Source organism: Oncorhynchus keta, chromosome 16 (assembly GCF_023373465.1).
Source record: "Oncorhynchus keta strain PuntledgeMale-10-30-2019 chromosome 16, Oket_V2, whole genome shotgun sequence".
In the NCBI taxonomy this organism is placed as follows: domain Eukaryota; kingdom Metazoa; phylum Chordata; class Actinopteri; order Salmoniformes; family Salmonidae; genus Oncorhynchus; species Oncorhynchus keta.
In genome coordinates, this window is record NC_068436.1 from 10,696,322 (window position 1) to 10,717,381 (window position 21,060).

General features: G+C 46.0%; 1 protein-coding gene and 1 long non-coding RNA gene across 4 annotated transcripts in view; both read right to left on the reverse strand.

The window, feature by feature from the left end:
• Positions 1-21,060, reverse strand: part of LOC118395557 (teneurin-3-like) — a 797,463-nt gene that overhangs the window by 130,491 nt on the left and 645,912 nt on the right. Inside the window, 1 exon segment of the mRNA XM_052464676.1 lies at positions 5,712-5,831. Coding sequence (XP_052320636.1) covers positions 5,712-5,831 — 120 coding nt within the window.
• On the reverse strand, positions 15,831-19,628 carry LOC127907941 (uncharacterized). Of its 3 annotated transcripts, XR_008065624.1 has the most exons (5): positions 19,243-19,628; positions 18,342-19,124; positions 18,106-18,258; positions 17,819-18,034; positions 15,831-17,746 (listed from the first exon to the last, which is right to left on the reverse strand). It is a non-coding gene; the product is annotated as an uncharacterized LOC127907941 (long non-coding RNA). The 3 variants fall into 3 exon arrangements; XR_008065623.1 differs by lacking the exon at positions 18,342-19,124 and having other exon boundaries at positions 18,106-18,321; XR_008065625.1 differs by lacking the exon at positions 18,106-18,258 and having other exon boundaries at positions 17,819-18,043.

Sequence of the window (21,060 nt, forward strand, 5' to 3'; positions counted from 1 at the left end):
CGCGGTTATACAGATGTAATTTGAGCCAGTTTGCTACAGCAGGAATGCTGCAGCAACAGGAAATGTGAATTATTATGTGGATTATAATTAATGGACATTTTTTTAGGGGTTGATATATTTTACATAAGGAAAAATCAAGCCTGAAATTTCAAAGTGGACATTTTTAAACCTTTTTAAACCTCAAACACACTACAAGTTTTTGAATTACTTGTAAAGTTTTAATTTTCTCCTGCAACAGGGTGATCAAACTAAGATCCTACACCTGTGTCCGCGGGGCGGGCGGTTTTAGGGTCATGAAATATTGTGTGGATGAAGGGTGGGTTTAGGTTCATGAAATACACTGCTCAAAAAAATAAAGGGAAAACTTAAACAACACAATGTAACTCCAAGTCAATCACACTTCTGTGAAATCAAACTTTCCACTTAGGAAGCAACACTGATTGACAATAAATGTCACATGCTGTTGTGCAAATGGAATAGACAACAGGTGGAAATTATAGGCAATTAGCAAGACACCCCCAATAAAGGAGTGGTTCTGCAGGTGGTGACCACTGACCACTTCTCAGTTCCTATACTTCCTGGCTGATGTTTTGGTCACTTTTGAATGCTGGTGGTGCTTTCACTCGAGTGGTAGCATGAGACGGAGCCTACAACCCACACAAGTGGCTCAGGTAGTGCAGCTCATCCAGGATGGAAACATCAATGCAAGCTATGGAAAGAAGGTTTGCTGTGTCTGTCAGCGTAGTGTCCAGAGCATGGAGGCGCTACTAGGAGACAGGCCAGTACATCAGGAGACGTGGAGGAGGCCGTAGGAGGGCAACAACCCAGCAGCAGGACTGCTACCTCCGCCTTTGTGCAAGGAGGAGCAGGAGGAGCAGGAGGAGCACTGCGGGAGCACTGCAAAATGACCTCCAGCAGGCCACAAATGTGCATGTGTCTGCTCAAACGGTCAGAAACAGACTCCATGAGGGTGGTATGAGGGCCCAACATCCACAGGTGGGGGTTGTGCTTACAGCCCAACACCGTGCAGGACGTTTGGCATTTGTCAGAGAACACCAAGATTGGTCAATTTGCCACTGGCGCCCTGTACTCTTCACAGATGAAAGCAGGTTCACACTGAGCACATGTGACAGACGTGACAGAGTCTGGAGACGCCGTGGAGAACGTTCTGCTGCCTGCAACATCCTCCAGCATGACCGGTTTGGTGGTGGGTCAGTCATGGTGTGGGGTGGCATTTCTTTGCGGGGCCGCACAGTCCTCCATGTGCTCGCCAGAGATAGCCGGACTGCCATTAGGTACCGAGACGAGATCCTCAGACCCCTTGTGAGACCATATGCTGGTGCGGTTGGCCCTGGGTTCCTCCTAATGCAAGGCAATGCTAGACCTCATGTGGCTGGAGTGTGTCAGCAGTTCCTGCAAGAGGAAGGCATTGATGCTATGGACAAGCCCGACCCGTTCCCCAGACCTGAATCCAATTGAGCACATCTGGGACATCATGTCTCGCTCCATCCACCAACGCCACGTTGCACCACAGACTGTCCAGGAGTTGGCGGATGCTTTAGTGCAGGTCTGGGAGGAGATCCCTCAGGAGAACATCTGCCACCTCATCAGGAGCATGCCCAGGCGTTGTAGGGAAGTCATACAGGCACGTGGAGGCCACACACACTACTGAGCCTCATTTGGACTTGTTTTAAGGACATTACATCAAAGTTGGATCAGCCTGTAGTGTGGTTTTCCACTTTCATTTTGAGTGACTCCAAATCCAGACCTCCATGGGTTGATACATTTGATTTCCATTGATAATTTTTGTGTGATTTTGTTGTCAGCACATTCAACTATGTATAGAAAAAAGTATTTAATAAGAATATTTCATTCATTCAGATCTAGGATGTGTTATTTTAGTGTTCCCTTAATTTTTTTTGAGCAGTGTATTTTGTGGATGAAGGGTGTGTGGGTGGTGGGCGGGTTGGACAAAAAGAAAATGATCCATAAAATTCTATAAATGTATGATAATTCTTGTGCAATTCATATCTATATGATACATTGAGGTTTTTCTTTCATCATTTTGATCAGGCATTCGGGCGTAAACCTAAGCTTTGCGGCCTAACTGTACGTGTGCCAAATATACGCCGATAGCCAAATGTTATTGGGAACTTGGGCAGAAAAAGTTAACGGCAATCCACTGAGGCAAAAAGGACCAAAGTGTTCAGTACATATTGTATATTAGCGGGTTAGGGTCGGGTGCAGGCCTCCTATTTATCACAGATAGTCGGGCGGTTGCAGACGGGTTATTAGCAATTGCTGGTGGGTGCGGGTCAACAAACAGCTGACCCGCGCATCACTAACAGACACACACACACTCACTGAGACGAGTGTGAAGGGAGAGTCAGCATATATTTATCAATGTGTGCATGTATGTTTAGATGCACTTTACTTTTCTAACACTGTGTGTGTGTGTGTGTGTGTGTGTGTGTGTGTGTGTGTGTGTGTGTGTGTGTGTGTGTGTGTGTGTGTGTGTGTGTGTGTGTGTGTGTGTGTGTGTGTGTGTGTGTGTGTGTGTGTGTGTGTGTGTGTGTGTGTGTGTGCACATGTCTATTTGTGGTGGTCCATTCATTCACATCAGTGAACAAAGCCATAGGCTGTCACTGCAGACCGTCGATGGCTCCAGCTCACACAGAGAGAGAGGAAGAGGTAGAGAGAGAGGAGGCCAAGGTTAGTTGAAGGAGGAGAGAAAGGCGGAGGGAGGGATTTTGTATTGATTAGAAGTGATGTGCTGAGTGGCGGCATGGCGGTGTTAATTAGTCTGTTATGATGAGGGCTGGAAGAGCTCATTAGATTGAGAGCGTTCATTACTTCCTCACGTTAATGTAAATACTATCATGTTAGCATGACCACTCCTCTTCCTCCTCCTCCACAGTGGCTTTTAGACTCTCAGTTCACCTCAGTTAGAGATCTGTCTGTATGAATGTTGTCTGAATGGTGGTTACGGTCACTGTTACCTTGTACTGTCTGATATCTGTTTATCTAACCAAACACACAACCACATAAAAATAAAGAAGATGGGGATAAAGGGAAGAGGAGAGGATGTTTGGAGGGACATGGTGAGTGGAAGAGACATGGTGGAGAGAGGAGAGGGATGTTTGGAGGGACATGGTGAGTGGAAGAGACATGGTGGAGAGAGGAGAGGGATGTTTGGAGGGACATGGTGAGTGGAAGAGACATGATGGAGAGAGGAGAGGGATGTTTGGAGGGACATGGTGAGTGGAAGAGACATGGTGGAGAGAGGAGAGGGATGTTTGGAGGGACATGGTGAGTGGAAGAGACATGGTGGAGAGAGGAGAGGGATGTTTGGAGGGACATGGTGAGTGGAAGAGACATGATGGAGAGAGGAGAGGGATGTTTGGAGGGACATGGTGAGTGGAAGAGACATGGTGGAGAGAGGAGAGGGATGTTTGGAGGGACATGGTGAGTGGAAGAGACATGATGGAGAGAGGAGAGGGATGTTTGGAGGGACATGGTGAGTGGAAGAGACATGGTGGAGAGAGGAGAGGATGTTTGGAGGGACATGGTGAGTGGAAGAGACATGATGGAGAGAGAAAGAGAGAGAGAAAAAGAGGGAGAGAGAATAAAAGAGAGAGAGAGAGAGACGGCCTGCTCGCAGAACTGAACAAGTGTCAACGTAATTGTGTCAGCGAAGGTTAGGAGGGGGAGGAGAACGACTCTACCCTCCCCTGTACGGGGACACAAGCACGGGAGGGAACACACGGGGACGCACAGACACCCATCAAATCACCGGCACAAGAAGCAGATCAGCAGCATCTCAAATGGCTCCCTACCCCCTATATAGTGCACTACTTTGGATTAAAGGTAGTGCACTAAATAGGGAACAGAGTGCCATTTGGGATGCAGTCTAAGCCGGTCTCACAGTGGGAGATGAGACAGTGGTGGAAGTACTGGGGCTCATGCTAGTCCATTCTCTCCTCAGCTCTCTGCAGTATGATGGCCCAGTGTCATGGGTTTATTTCATCTCTACTATGCTAATTTGAACCTACACTCGACCCAAATTAAGAAGAAAAAGTGTGTGATTATAGATGTATTCTCATAACTCGCGACCCTACCTCTCACATGCCCAGGTCCCACTTTGGGTCCCGACCCATAGTTTAAGAAACCCTGCTCTAGTCAGCTCTCTGCTGCCCAGTCATAGACTTAGTTTGTAAGGTCAGTCCACTTCCAGATAAAGCCACTCTGTCTCACCTCAGCCTACAGAGACCAACACAGAGTCTGTACTACCTCAAATACCTGCAGTACTACCATCCCCTCTCCTCTCCACGGGGGATTCAGAGTGATAGTGGACATGGAAAAGGTGTGTGTGAGTGTGTGTGTGTGTGTGTTACAAAGGTGTATGTGTGTTGGTGTGAGAAAGGGATCGATAAAGAGAAACATTGCTGTGTGAGACAGCTACAAAAAGTGTGTGTGTTATTAGAGCTGTAGTGTGTGTCCGATGAGGATACAGTGTGTGTCTGGAGGTCAGTGGCAAATAGAGTTTGATAGAGTGACTGTATTATGAGGTGTTCAGTGGGAGTGTGACCCGGCTGGTAGTCTTCACACACGCGCACACACACACACACACACACACATACACGCACCATTTGGCTGGTGGCTGGGCTATGCCTCTGGATAATGGGCCTGGATGAATGATGGCAGGGTGTGTGTGTGTGAGCGTGTGTGTGTTTGGGGGTAGAGTCTTCAAAACACTATCTTTAGACAAAGCAATCTGAGGACATTCACACTTTAAGAAGCTCTCTCTAGGAGAAAGCTAAGTGCAATGTTTAGTGAATAAATCAGAGCAGGCTTAATGCAGATGTGAGAGGGGGTTTATCCCACTGACTATGCATTCTCCTTGGGTTTCTCCATAGACACAAGCTCACCTACACAGCCACCACAAAAACAGCACTAAAAAAGAAAGAGCTATAAGGGCCTCCCGAGTGGTGCAGTGGTCTAAGGCACTGTGCCACTAGAGTTGGGTTCGAGTCCAGGCTCTGTCGCAGCCGGTCGCGACCGGGAGACCCATGGAGCGGCGCACCATTGGCCCAGCATCGTCCTGGTTAGGGGAGGGTTTGGCCGGCAGGGAAGTCCTTGTCCCATCGTGCACTAGAGACTCCTGTGGCGGGCCGGGCGCAGTGCACGCTGACACGGTCGCCAGGTGTATGGTGTTGCACATTGGTGCGGCTGGCTTCCAGGTTAAGCGGGCATTGTGTCAAGAAGTAGTGCGGCTTGGTTGGATTGTGTTTCGGAGGACGCATGGCTCTCCCGATGAGACAAGACTGTAACTACCAATTGAATAACACAAAATTGGGGAGAAAAAATGGGGTATATAAAAAATAAAGAGCTATAGGGTGGCAGGTAGGCTATCGGTAAAGAGCCAAAAGGTTGCTAGTTCAAACCCCCAAGCAGAATAGTTGAAAAATCTGTCACTGTGCTCTTGAGCAAGGCACTTAACCCTAATAGCTCCTGTAAGTTGCTCTGGATAAGAACTTCTGTAAATGACTATGTCCAGTGTGAGAGGTACAGTATAACCTTGTCAGTGTGGTTAAACACTGTGTTACTATGATCACTGCCATCTCTTCTAATACTGGGACTTAAAGCCTCTGGCCACTATGCACACAGGGCCCAATGAGTCGGTCGGTGTATGTGTGTTCTAGCCTCCTTACCGTTATCAGCAGACAGTGCGGTGATGGTGTTGGGTGTGGTGTCTGACTTCCCCTGACCGTTCTCAAAGGTGTAGCCCTCTGTCTCCTGCATCTGCCAGTTCAGACCAAACAGATGCATGGCTACAATTGGGGGAGAGAGAGAGAAAAGACTTGTTACTCTCAGTGGTCGAGGGCTCAACAACACACACACACACACACACACACACACACACACACACACACACACACACACACACACACACACACACACACACACACACACACACACACACACACACACACACACACACACACACACACACACACACACACACACACACACACACACACACACACACACACACACACACACACACACACACCATAAAGACAGATTACCTAGCAGCGAGTCAGAGATAGGATGCCTCATCGAACTCTATCAGATAAAAAGACAACAGGAGAAATATCCCTCCATCGATTATGGTTTGGGTTCTAACAAGCTCTCGGATTGGCCGGACCCTTCAGGGTGAGTATATATCTGAACCTGTGTGTGGGTGTAGGAGGTGAGTTGGGAGTTGTAGAAAGATAATCTGTCAAAATATGAATCTGTCAAAATAAGAGCAGGTATTGTTGTTTGAAAAATCCAATATGCTAACCTAGGCCCTGAGAGGAGAGAGAGATGGAGGGAGGGAGCTGGAGAGATGGAGCCACGCAGTTTAGAGCGTTAACATCAAGACGGCCCTCTGGCTGGATATAATTCAATCCCACACCTTTCTCTCTCTTTCCCTCTCTCTCCCCCCTCCTCTTCATTTCGCTCTCTCTCTGAGTGCTTCTGCGAGAAGCCACACTAAAAGTGAGGAGACACGCGAGATGAGCCAGTTTCTAGTTTTTAACACTGTTTCAGCGCCGTCTGGAGCTGTCATGGGCTTTAGTAGGAGCCAGACATGATGGAGGCCTGAGGACTGTGACTCAGACAGTACTGGAGGACCAGTAGTAAGTCTGGTGAGAATGACTGTTTAGTACCAATACGCACAAACACGCACGCACGCACGCACGCACGCACGCACGCACACGCACACACACACACACACACACACACACACACACACACACACACACACACACACACACACACACACACACACACACACACATACGTGTCAGTGTGTGTGTGTGTGTCCTGTGTGAGTAATAAGCCTGCCTGGCTGCACACTCTAGCTCTAATGAGGGGAGTTTAGTAGTGCACACAGACCCCTGTGGTTTTCTTCCTGAACACACACTCACAACCACCTATAAATCACTATAAAAGTAGGGGATGTTGGTGTATACTGGCTGTGTGGTGGGGAGTATGTGTGTTCTGTATAAGTGTGTGTATTTGTGTGTTTGTTAGCTGGTTGTAGGATATCTAGACATTATAGCTGGAGGGAATGGAAGCGAGAGAGAAGGAGAGTAAGGGACAGAGAGGTCAAATGGTGGAGAGAGAAAGAGAGAGGTAGAGAGGTAGAGAGAGTGAGGGGAAGACGAGAGGTAGAGAGAAGAGGGAGAATGTGTAGGGTAAGCTGAGGGAATCCTCTAGCATTGGGCCCGGAGGCCAGAGTGTTTTCAACCAGAGTTCCCCACAGTTTCAACCAAGCCTTCTCACTCTCTCTCTCTCTCTCTCTCTCTCTCTCTCTCTCTCTCTCCCTCTCTCTCTCTCTCTCTCTCTCTCTCTCTCTCTCTCTGTCTCTCTCTCTCTCTCATTAAATTAGAGTGGTGTGGTGCTGGGGAGGGCCTCCTGCGGTTGGCAGGACCAGAGGGTCATGGGAGAAAAGTTGGCGGATCGACACCAAGTGCTGCCAGAGTGGAGCATGCTGGGAGGCCCTCAGACAACCTTTACACAACCACGAGACAACCGTTAAACAATGTTGAGATATCCATCTCTGAGCTAGGTTCGCCAAAACAGCATCAAAACCCTTCGAGCTTGAATCAAACACCAGTCTCTGGACCTCTGAGAGCGAGAGAGGGGGAGAGAGAAGGCATATAGAGATAGATCGAGAGCAAGGGAAGCATTGGGGAACCAGCCGGACAAAGAGAGACAGGTGTGGACGTGGATGGATATTGGAGTCTTCAAAGCATTTCTATTTGTTAAAAGGTCAACCTTTTCAGGCTGAGAGGAAGTCACGAGGCTGGTGGAGCTCTCATTTAGCAGCACTTTCATTAGAAAGACAACCATTAGGCATCCGTCTACACGTTCATTCACTTTGCTTTCCAAATGTAATACAGAATGCCATTACTTCACTAATGATAGTTCACATATCAGTACAAAATCTGTGCAAAATGGATGCAAATCCACCCCCAGAAATACAAGTCTACTGTTGCATGTCAGTTGTAATATCATTCTGGATTTTTCTATCCATCTAACCAAGGTTTCAGTCTAATGCATCCAAAGCAGGGGAAATATGGGGATGTCAGTGTTTTCCGGATGATTCCGGAATGATTTCCAGGACTGGAATTCTATGAATGAGAAATCAGGCGTGAGAATTCTTCCCAAAACTCTGGAGAGATGGGAGATTTGTTAACGGTGCGCACGGCTACACCGGGAGAAGAGCCCATTGAGATTTTGCCCGTTTTTTTCCCGCTGGAGAAAAGCATGTGTGTGTGTGTGTACCTATTTTTGTTGGGGTGTGTGTGTGTGTACCTGTTTTTGTTGGGGTGTGTGTGTGTACCTGTTTTTGTTGGGGTGTGTGTGTACCTGTTTTTGTTGGGGTGTGTGTGTGTGTACCTGTTTTTGTTGGGGTGTGTGTGTGTACCTGTTTTTGTTGGGGTGTGTGTGTGTACCTGTTTTTGTTGGAGTGTGTGTGTGTGTGTACCTGTTTTTGTTGGGGTGTGTGTGTGTGTACCTGTTTTTGTTGGGGTGTGTACCTGTTTTTGTTGGGGTGTGTGTGTGTGTACCTGTTTTTGTTGGGGTGTGTGTGTGTACCTGTTTTTGTTGGGGTGTGTGTGTGTGTGTACCTGTTTTTGTTGGGGTGTGTGTGTACCTGTTTTTGTTGGGGTGTGTGTGTGTGTGTGTGTACCTGTTTTTGTTGGGTTGTGTGTGTGTACCTGTTTTTGTTGGGGTGTGTGTGTGTACCTGTTTTTGTTGGGGTGTGTGTGTGTACCTGTTTTTGTTGGTGTGTGTGTGTGTGTACCTGTTTTTGTTGGGGTGTGTGTGTACCTGTTTTTGTTGGGGTTGTGTGTGTACCTGTTTTTGTTGGGGTGTGTGTGTGTACCTGTTTTTGTTGGGGTGTGTGTCTGTACCTGTTTTTGTTGGTGTGTGTGTGTGTACCTGTTTTTGTTGGGGTGTGTGTGTACCTGTTTTTGTTGGTGTGTGTGTGTGTGTGTGTGTGTGTGTGTGTGTGTGTGTGTGTGTGTGTGTTGTGTGTGTGTGTGTGTGTATCTGTTTTTGTTGGTGTGTGTGTGTGTGTGTGTGTGTGTACCTGTTTTTGTTGGGTTGTGTGTGTGTACCTGTTTTTGTTGGGGTGTGTGTGTGTACCTGTTTTTGTTGGGGTGTGTGTGTGTACCTGTTTTTGTTGGGGTGTGGGTGTGTTTTTGTTGGGGTGTGTGTGTACCTGTTTTTGTTGGGGTGTTTTTGTTGTGTGTGTGTGTGTGTTTTGTTGGGTGTGTGTGTGTACCTGTTTTTGTTGGGGTGTGTGTGTGTGTGTGTGTGTGTGTGTTTTTGTTGGGGTGTGTGTGTGTACCTGTTTTTGTTGGGTGTGTGTGTTTTTGTTGTGGGTGTGTGTGTACCTGTTTTTGTTGGGGTGTGTGTGTACCTGTTTTTGTTGAGGTGTGTGTGTGTACCTGTTTTTGTTGGGGTGTGTGTGTTTACCTGTTTTGTTGTTTTTGGTGTGTGTGTGTGTGTGTACCTGTTTTTGTTGGGGTGTGTGTGTACCTGTTTTTGTTGGGGTGTGTGCGTGTACCTGTTTTTGTTGGTGTGTGTGTGTGTGGGGTGTGTGTGTACCTGTTTTTGTTGGGGTGTGTGTGTGTGTGTACCTGTTTTTGTGGGGTGTGTGTGTGTGTGTGTTTTTGTGTGTGTGTGTGTGTGTGTGTGTGTGTGTGTGTGTGTGTGTTTTGGTGGGGTGTGTGTGGTGTGTATACCTGTTTTTGTTGGGGTGTGTGTGTACCTGTTTTTGTGTGTGTGGTTTTTGTGTGTGTGTACCTGTTTTTGTTGGGGTGTGTGTGTACCTGTTTTTGTTGGGGTGTGTGTGTACCTGTTTTTGGTGGGGGGTGTGTGTGTATCTGTTTTTGGTGGGGTGTATGTTTTTGTGGGGTATCTGTTTTGGTGGGGTGGGTATCTGTGTATGTATGTATGTTTTTGGTGGGGTGTATCTGTTTTTGGTGGTGTGTGTGTGTGTGTCTGTTTTTGGTGGGGGGTGTGTGTCTGTTTTTGGTGGGGTGTATGTATGTATCTGTTTTTGGTGGGGGGTGTGTGTGTTTTTGGTGGGGGGTGTGTGTGTATCGTTTTTGGTGGGGTGTATGTGTGTATCTGTTTTTGGTGGGGTGTGTGTATGTATCTGTTTTTGGTGGGGTGTGTGTGTGTATCTGTTTTTGGTGGGGGGTGTGTGTGTATCTGTTTTTGGGGTGGGGGTGTGTGTGTATCTGTTTTGGTGGGGGTGTGTGTATCTGTTTTTGGTGGGGTGTGTGTGTATCTGTTTTTGGTGGGGTGTGTGTATCTGTTTTTGGTGGGGGGTGTGTGTGTATCTGTTTTTGGTGGGGTGTGTGTGTGTATCTGTTTTTGGTGGGGTGTGTGTGTGTATCTGTTTTTGTGGGGGGTGTGTGTGTATCTGTTTTTGGTGGGGTGTTTGTATGTATCTGTTTTGGTGGGGTATGTGTGTATCTGTTTTTGGTGGGGGTATGTTTTTGTGGGGTGTATGTGTGTATCTGTTTTTGGTGGGGTTTTTGTGTGTGTGTGTATCTGTTTTTGGTGGGTTTTTGGTGTGTGTGTATCTGTTTTTGGGGTGGGTTTTTGGTGTGTGTGTATCTGTTTTTGGTGGGGTGTGTGTTTTGGTGGGGTGTGTGTGTATCTGTTTTTGGTGGGGGGTGTGTGTGTATCTGTTTTTGGTGGGGTGTGTGTATCTGTTTTTGGTGGGGTGTGTGTGTGTATCGTTTTTGGTGGGGGTGTGTGTGTATCTGTTTTTGGTGGGGTGTGTGTGGGGTGTGTGTGTGTATCTGTTTTTGGTGGGGTGTATGTATGTATCTGTTTTTGGTGGGGTGATATGGTTATCTGTACCCGTGTGTGTGTGTGTGTGTGTGTGTGTGTGTGTGTGTGTGTGTGTGTGTGTGTGTGTGTGTGTGTGTGTGTGTGTGTGTGTGTGTGTGTGTGTGTGTGTGTGTGTGTGTGTTTGTGTGTGTGCGTGCGTTGGTCTGCTTTATTTGTTATCAACCGCTCGTCCCTCGGCCATGTTCCTTACACTCTCAAACAACCACAATCAAACCACAACAACAACCAAAACAACAACAACAACAACCAAAACAACAACAACCAAAACAAAACCCCAACAACAACAACCAAAACAACAACAACAACAACCAAAACAAAACCACAACAACAACCAAAACAAAACCACAACAACAACAACCAAAACAAAACCACAACAACAACAACCAAAACAACAACAACAACAACCAAAACAAAACCACAACAACAACCAAAACAAAACCCCAACAACAACCAAAACAAAACCCCAACAACAACCAAAACAACAACAACAACAACCAAAACAACAACAACCAAAACAAAACCCCAACAACAACAACCAAAACAAAACCCCAACAACAACAACAACCAAAACCCCAACAACAACAACAACCAAAACCCCAACAACAACAACCAAAACAACAACAACCAAAACCACAACAACAACAACCAAAACCACAACAACAACAACCAAAACCACAACAACAACAACCAAAACCACAACAATAACAACCAAAACCACAACAACAACAACCAAAACCACAACCAAAACCACAACAACCAAAACCACAACAACAATAACCAAAACAAAACCCCAACAACAACCAAAACAACAACAACAACCAAAACAACAACAACAACAACAACCAAAACAACAACCATGTCAACTTCTCCAGGGTGGTTCAAGGCCACTATTGATTTCCACACTTTTCACAAATCATACCCAGTTGTGATTGGTCCATTCTCAGTGTTTGAAGCACACTGTGTTGCTGTCCTCCTTTTCTCTGCTCTTTTTGCACTCTTCATGGATTTCTGTTGTTGTCAGTCCTGAATTTGTTTTTCACCCGAAAAAAAAGTATCCCCAAAGCAACACAGCCCAGTAAAATATTTGAACACGATCAAATGATTATTTGATAAACAAACATACAACAATGAACTTTCTTAGTCAGTGAGAAATAAAGAATAAAGGTGAAACAGAGCGAGAAATAGGCACTCACTCCTTGCTTAAAATAGTTGAGCATCTAAATGTTGAATTTAAAAGTAGGCCATGATAGGAAGAAGTCATGCATTTCTCCCCCATCTCCCAGTTACACAACTCATGACAACCAGTAAACGTGATTTCTTTCCTCCCAGGTCTCTTTGTATGTCTAATGTGTATGAAAGTGTTCCTCTGTACATGTGAAAAGCAACGCAAAGTATTTATGGGTGGCTGGGGAGGATGAGAGTGTTTTCAGAAAGTGGGGGGAGAAAGATAGAAAGAGAGAGTGAGAAAAGGGGAGGAGAGAGAGAGAGGGATGAGAGAGAGAGAGAGAGAGGAGGGGTGGAAAGTGTTCAGAACAAGAAAAAAAATGAGAGAGAGAGAGGGAGAGAGAGGGAGAGAGAGAGAGAGACAGAGAGAGAGAGGGAGAAAGAGAGGGAGAGAGAGAGAGAGAGAGAGAGAGAGGGGGGAGGGAGAGAGAGAGAGAGAGAGAGAGAGAGAGAGAGAGAGAGAGAGGAGAGAGAGAGAGAGAGAGAGAGAGAGAGAGAGAGAGAGAGAGAGAGAGAGAGAGAGAGAGAGAGAGGAGAGAGAGAGAGAGAGAGGGGGAGAGGAGAGAGAGAGAGAGAGAGAGAGAGAGAGAGAGAGAGAAGATAGAGAGAGAGGGGGAGGGAGAGAGAGAGAGGGGGGAGGGAGAGAGCGGGAGAGAGAAGATAGAGAGAGAGGGGGAGGGAGAGGGGAGGAGAGAGAGAGAGAGAGAGAGAGAGAGAGAGAGAGAGAGAGAGAGAGAGAGAGAGAGAGAGAGAGAGAGAGAGAGAGGGGGAGGGAGAGAGAGAGAGAGGGGGGGAGAGAGGAGAGAGAGAGAGAGAGAGAGAGAGAGAGAGAGAGAGAGAGAAGATAGAGAGAGAGGGGGGAGGGAGAGAGAGAGAGAGGGGGGAGGGAGAGAGAGAGCGAGAGAGAAGATAGAGAGAGAGGGGGGGAGGGAGAGAGCTTTATTTTAAGAATGTGAAAATCCTGGTAAAACCCTGGATCATTTTTATTCTAACTTCCGCGATGCATTAAAGGCCCTCCCCCGCCCTCCCTTTGGAAAAGCTGACCACGACTCCATTTTGTTGCTCCCAGCCCATAGACAGAGACTAAAACAGGAAGCTCCCACACTCAGGTCTGTTCAACGCTGGTCTGACCAATCTGATTCCACGCTTCAAGATTTCTTCGATCACGTGGATTGGGATATGTTCCGCACTGCGTCAAACAACAACATTGACGAATACACTGATTCGGTGAGTGAGTTTATTAGCAAGTGCATCGGCGATGTCGTACCCACAGCAACTATCATAACATTCCCAAACCAGAAACCGTGGATTGATGGCAGCATTCGAGCAAAACTGAAAGCGCGAACCACTGCTTTTAACAAGGGCAAGGTGACCGGAAACATGACCGAATACAAACAGTGTAGCTATTCCCTCCGCAAGGCAATCAAACAAGCCAAGCGTCAGTACAGAGACAAAGTAGAGTCGCAATTAAACGACTCAGACACAAGAGGTATGTGGCAGGGTCTACAGTCAATCACGGATTACAAAAAGAAAACCAGCGGACCAGGATGTCTTGGTCCCAGACAGACTAAACAACTTATTTGCCTGCTTTGAGGACAATACAGTGCCACTGACACGGCCCGCTACCAAAACCTGTGGACTCTCCTTCACTGCAGCCGACGTTAGTAAAACATTTAAACGTGTTAACCCTCGCAAGGCTGCAGGCCTAGACGGCATCCCCAGCCACGTCCATAATTTGCAAATAAATTAATTTAAAAATCCTACAATGTGATTTTCTGGATTTTTTTCCCTCATTTTGTCTGTCATATTTGAAGTGTACCGATGATGAAAATTACAGGCCTCTCTCACCTTTTTAGTGTGTGTGTAAAAGCTTTCATTATTGTGCCATAAAGTTGAGCCATGAAATATTAGAACATGCTTGAAATAAGTTAGTCAAATTAAAGATGCACTCCGGGATCTTAAGCACAACAAATGTAACTTGTAATATATCATACAAATTGCAAAATTCGTAACATATCGCACATAATTGGATGACGCAGTACACTTTAGGCTCGTGAGCACGACTTTCAAAACTACTGGCTGAAATTATACACAAGTTAGAGAGTTCATCTTTAAGTGTGTTTGTGTGTTTTAAAGTTAGTGTGTGTTAGTGTTTATGTGTTTTAAAGTTAGTTTGTGTTAGGTGTGTGTTTTAAAGTTAGTGTGTGTTAGGTGTGTGTTTTTAAAGTTAGTATGAGTGTGTGTGTGTGTGTTGTAAAGTTTGTGTGTGTTAGTGTGTGTGTGTCGCAAGTCTCCTCATAACTGTCTTCATGGTCTCATGAATTCTTCATTAAGGGTCTTTCACGTCATTATCAGGACTGACTCCGTATGAGGCGACCACTGAGTGTTTCTCCTTCACTACAGAAACACATAATGAGGTTTGTAGAAAGACAACAGTGTCCTTCTCCACCAACGTATTCAGTTAAAAGTCTACAGAGACACTCAATCTGAGGGTGGATGGTAATGATTGTCCCCTACAGGGAGCCGTAGAGATTAGCTCTCCATATTTTACCATAACTTAGCTATGGTTGGCGAGGCTCCCTACTGAGGTTCTGGTCGGGACATAAATGTTGGAATGAGTGGCGCTGGGGCGGAGTGTGTATGCACGCCACTGCACACACGGACACACACCCACAGCCCGCTGACACCCCACTGATACCACGACCATTTCCTGCTGGGTTGGATTCCATCATTAGCTTTCTGGTAGGAAGAGAACGTGTTGTTGTCGCTGCACTGAACAGGTCATTCAGGGTCTTTCTTCCTTCCTTTCAAGCCTACTGGGCAGCATGACATATTAATAATATATCTTCCTTGGTGAGGATGAGGTTATGGGAATCACTGGCGGTTCAGAATAGCGGATGTGGAGGCAAAGGTTTTGTATTCTGTGAGTCCTAGTGTATGTATGTGTGTGTGTACTGCGAGCGTAATACGTGTGGGGAAGAAAGAGAGAGCACTGCATGCACTTATGTATGTGTGAATATGTGTGTGTGTGTGCAAGTGTGTGTCCTCCCTCACCCTATCTGAGTGACGGACAGGCCCAGAGGCCCATTAGGCGCTGTATTGACAGAGGGGGAGTACTGCTCAAGTGCTGCTAAGTGGACAGCAGACAGATAACATGGCAGCGTCCATCTAGTCGGTCTCTACGCCTCACAGCTCTATAGTCCACACTGAGGTGTGAGGGCTTCCTGTTCTGTTCTGGACAGCTGCGGGGCTAGATCCATCAGTCTGGACTGACCACTACAAACGGTCAACTGGGCTTACTGTTCCTACCCACTGTGTGTGTGTGTGTGTGTGTGTGTGTGTGTGTGTGTGTGTGTGTGTGTGTGTGTGTGTGTGTGTGTGTGTGTGTGTGTGTGTGTGTGTGTGTGTGTGTGTGTCTGCAGGCGAAAGAGAGAGAGAGTCCAGTTATCTAGCTACTACACAAAAATACAGGTCTATTGTTTGCAGGTGTGTCTGAATCAACATGATTAATTTCCCTCCATTTCTCTCTCCCTCGGCAAGCGGTATCAATGCACCAAGTCTGGAACCAACCATGTCCCTGAACAGCTTCTACCCCCCAAGCCATACGACTGCTAAATACAGTGCCATGCGAAAGTATTCGGCCCCCTTGAACTTTGCGACCTTTTGCCACATTTCAGGCTTCAAACATAAAGATATAAAACTGTATTTTTTTGTGAAGAATCAACAACAAGTGGGACACAATCATGAAGTGGAACAACATTTATTGGATATTTCAAACTTTTTTAACAAATCAAAAACTGAAAAATTGGGCATGCAAAATGATTCAGCCCCCTTAAGTTAATACTTTGTAGCGCCACCTTTTGCTGCGATTACAGCTGTAAGTCGCTTGGGGTATGTCTCTATCAGTTTTGCACATCGAGAGACTGACATTTTTTCCCATTCCTCCTTGCAAAACAGCTCGAGCTCAGTGAGGTTGGATGGAGAGCATTTGTGAACAGCAGTTTTCAGTTCATTCCACAGATTCTCGATTGGATTCAGGTCTGGACTTTGACTTGGCCATTCTAACACCTGGATATGTTTATTTTTGAACCATTCCATTGTAGATTTTGCTTTATGTTTTGGATCATTGTCTTGTTGGAAGACAAATCTCTGTCCCAGTCTCAGGTCTTTTGCAGACTCCATCAGGTTTCCTTCCAGAATGGTCCTGTATTTGTCTCCATCCATCTTCCCATCAATTTTAACCATCTTCCCTGACCCTGCTGAAGAAAAGCAGGCCCAAACCATGATGCTGCCAGCACCATGTTTAACAGTGGGGATAGTGTGTTCAGGGTGATGAGCTGTGTTGCTTTTACGCCAAACATAACGTTTTGCATTGTTGCCAAAAAGTTCAATTTTGGTTTCATCTGACCAGAGCACCTTCTTCCACATGTTTACTGTGTCTCCCAGGTGACTTGTGGCAAACTTTAAACAACACTTGTTATGGATGTCTTTAAGAAATGGCTTTCTTCTTGCCACTCTTCCATAAAGGCCAGATTTGTGCAATATACGACTGATTGTTGTCCTATGGACAGAGTCTCCCACCTCAGCTGTAGATCTCTGCAGTTCATCCAGAGTGATCATGGGCCTCTTGGCTGCATCTCTGATCAGTCTTCTCCTTGTATGAGCTGAAAGTTTAGAGGAACGGCCAGGTCTTGGTAGATTTGCAGTGGTCTGATACTCCTTCCATTTCAATATTATCGCTTGCACAGTGCTCCTTGGGATGTTTAAAGCTTGGGAAATCTTTTTGTATCCAAATCCGGCTTTAAACTTCTTCACAACAGTATCTCGGACCTGCCTGGTGTGTTCCTTGTTCTTCATGATGCTCTCTGCGCTTTTAACGGACCTCTGAGACTATCACAGTGCAGGTGCATTTATACGGAGAATTGATTACACACAGGTGGATTGTATTTATCATCATTAGTCATTTAGGTCAACATTGGATCATTCAGAGATCCTCACTGAACTTCTGGAGAGAGTTTGCTGCACTGAAAGTAAAGGGGCTGAATAATTTTGCACGCCCAATTTTTCAGTTTTTGATTTGTTAAAAAAGTTTAAAATATCCAATAAATGTCGTTCCACTTCACGATTGTGTCCCACTTGTTGTTGATTCTTCACAAAAAAATACAGTTTTATATCTTTATGTTTGAAGCCTGAAATGTGGCAAAAGGTCGCAAAGTTCAAGGGGGCCGAATACTTTCGCAAGGCACTGTAGTTAAATAGCTACCCACACTATCTGCATTTAGCCTTTTCTGCACTAACTTTTTTTGTTATTCATCACATACGCTGCTGCTACTATTTACTATCTGTCACGTTATTCCTAGTTATGTACATACACATCTACCTCAATGACCTCGTACCCCTGCACATCCACTCAGTACTGGTACCCAGTGTAGTTATGTACATACACATCTACCTCAATAACCTCGTACCCCTGCACATCCACTCAGTACTGCTGCCCAGTGTAGTTATGTACATACACATCTACCTCAATGACCTCGTACCCCTGCACATCCACTCAGTACTGCTGCCCAGTGTAGTTATGTACATACACATCTACCTCAATGACCTCGTACCCCTGCATATCCACTCAGTACTGCTGCCCAGTGTAGTTATGTACATACACATCTACCTCAATGACCTCGTACCCCTGCACATCCACTCAGTACTGCTGCCCAGTGTAGTTATGTACATACACATCTACCTCAATGACCTCGTACCCCTGCACATCCACTCAGTACTGCTGCCCAGTGTAGTTATGTACATACACATCTACCTCAATGACCTCGTACCCCTGCACATCCACTCAGTACTGCTGCCCAGTGTAGTTATGTACATACACATCTACCTCAATGACCTCGTACCCTGCACATCCACTCAGTACTGCTGCCCAGTGTAGTTATGTACATACACATCTACCTCAATGACCTCGTACCCCTGCACATCCACTCAGTACTGCTGCCCAGTGTAGTTATGTACATACACATCTACCTCAATGACCTCGTACCCCTGCACATCCACTCAGTACTGCTGCCCAGTGTAGTTATGTACATACACATCTACCTCAATGACCTCGTACCCCTGCACATCCACTCAGTACTGCTGCCCAGTGTAGTTATGTACATACACATCTACCTCAATGACCTCGTAATGACCTCGTACCCCTGCACATCCACTCAGTACTGCTGCCCAGTGTAGTTATGTACATACACATCTACCTCAATGACCTCGTACCCCTGCACATCCACTCAGTACTGCTGCCCAGTGTAGTTATGTACATACACATCTACCTCAATGACCTCGTACCCCTGCACATCCACTCAGTACTGCTGCCCAGTGTAGTTATGTACATACACATCTACCTCAATGACCTCGTACCCCTGCACATCCACTCAGTACTGCTGCCCAGTGTAGTTATGTACATACACATCTACCTCAATGACCTCGTACCCCTGCACATCCACTCAGTACTGCTGCCCAGTGTAGTTATGTACATACACATCTACCTCAATGACCTCGTACCCCTGCACATCCACTCAGTACTGCTGCCCAGTGTAGTTATGTACATACACATCTACCTCAATGACCTCGTACCCCTGCACATCCACTCAGTACTGCTGCCCAGTGTAGTTATGTACATACACATCTACCTCAATGACCTCGTACCCCTGCACATCCACTCAGTACTGCTGCCCAGTGTAGTTATGTACATACACATCTACCTCAATGACCTCGTACCCCTGCACATCCACTCAGTACTGCTGCCCAGTGTAGTTATGTACATACACATCTACCTCAATGACCTCGTACCCCTGCACATCCACTCAGTACTGCTGCCCAGTGTAGTTATGTACATACACATCTACCTCAATGACCTCGTACCCCTGCACATCCACTCAGTACTGCTGCCCAGTGTAGTTATGTACATACACATCTACCTCAATGACCTCGTACCTGCACATCCACTCAGTACTGCTGCCCAGTGCAGTTATGTACATCCATCTACCTCAGTACTCCACTCAGCTGCCCAGTGTAGTTATGTACATACACATCTACCTCAATGACCTCGTACCCCTGCACATCCACTCAGTACTGCTGCCCAGTGTAGTTATGTACATACACATCTACCTCAATGACCTCGTACCCCTGCACATCCACTCAGTACTGCTGCCCAGTGTAGTTATGTACATACACATCTACCTCAATGACCTCGTACCCCTGCACATCCACTCAGTACTGCTGCCCAGTGTAGTTATGTACATACACATCTACCTCAATGACCTCGTACCCCTGCACATCCACTCAGTACTGCTGCCCAGTGTGTAGTCAAGTTATCATTACTCATCGTGTATTTATTATTACCTGTGTTATCACGTGTTTAACTTCCTATTATTTCTCTATTTGATTTCTCTCTACATTGTTGAGAAGGGCCTGTAAGTGAGCATTTCACTGTTAGCCTACAGCTGTTGTTTATGAATCCTGTGATAAACAACATGTGATTTGTCTCTCTCGACAGCAGAGATCCAACAGAGTGGATGAGGGGGCAGAGAGTTCCTTCCCGCTATAGCTGAATGTGCATGGTGAATACTAATACAATCAGATCTCTCTCTCTCTCACACACACATACACACACACACACACACATTCTCTATGAGCAATAGCTGTGGCATTTGCTATCTATCACAGCTAGTCACAACAACTGGATAGAGGCATCGGGGTACTTTGGCAACACACTCCCGTGCGTGTGTGTGTGTGTGTGTGTGTGTGTGTGTGTGTGTGTGTGTGTGTGTGTGTGTCAACAATACTCCTCCGCGCCAGCTGGAAACTGAAACTATTCAGGGTTTATAATCAAAGACCTGAGCAATCACTGTGCTTGTTTAAGGCTGAGCATGTGTCCAATGTCAGTGATAGGAAATGCTATCGCTATCAGATTGGCATTTACAGCGCTGTCGAAGGAATGTAAACTAAAGCAAAGCGGAAGAGCCCTGGGGCCTCAGCGATAGACAGCTGTGGTTGGTTACTGCTTTGTCTAAACCTTATGTACCCGTTTGATGTGGTAGATGCTAGATTTGGGGGAGTGTGGTTTTAAAACATTGGAGTTTGTCACCTGAGGTAACCACACAGCTGATCCAACGGTTACCTACAGTTGAAGTCGGAAGTTTACATACACTTAGGTTGGAGACATTAAAACAACTCCACCAATGTCTAGTTACGAATGTCTAGTTTTTTATAGTTTTATAGTAATTTTTCCAACAATTGTTTCAGACAGATTATTTCACTTATAATTCACTGTATCACAATTCCAGTGTGTCAGAAGTTTACATACAATAAGTTGATTGTGCCTTTAAACAGCTTGGAAAATTGCAGAAAATTATTTCATGGCATTAGAAGCTTCTGATAGGCTAATTGACATCATTTGAGTCAATTGTAGGTGTACCTGTGGATGTATTTCAAGGCCTACCTTCAAACGCAGTGCCTCTTTGATTGACATCATGGGAAATTCAAAAGAAATCAGCCAAGACCTCCTCAAGTCTGGTTCATCCTTGGGAGCAATTTACAAACACATAAAGGTACCACATTCATCTGTACAAACAATAGTACGCAGGTATAAACACCATGGGACAACGCAGCCGTCATACTGCTCAGGAAGGAGACGCGTTCTGTCTCCTGGAGATGAACGCACTTTGGTGCAAAAAGTGCAAATCAATCCCAGAACAACAGCAAAGGACCTTGTGAAGATGCTGGAGGAAACGGGTACAAAAGTATCTATATCCACAGTAAAATGAGTCCTATGTCGACATTACCTGAAAGGCCGCTCAGCAAGGAAGGAGCCACTTCTCTAAAACCACCATAAAAAAGCCAGACTACGTTTTG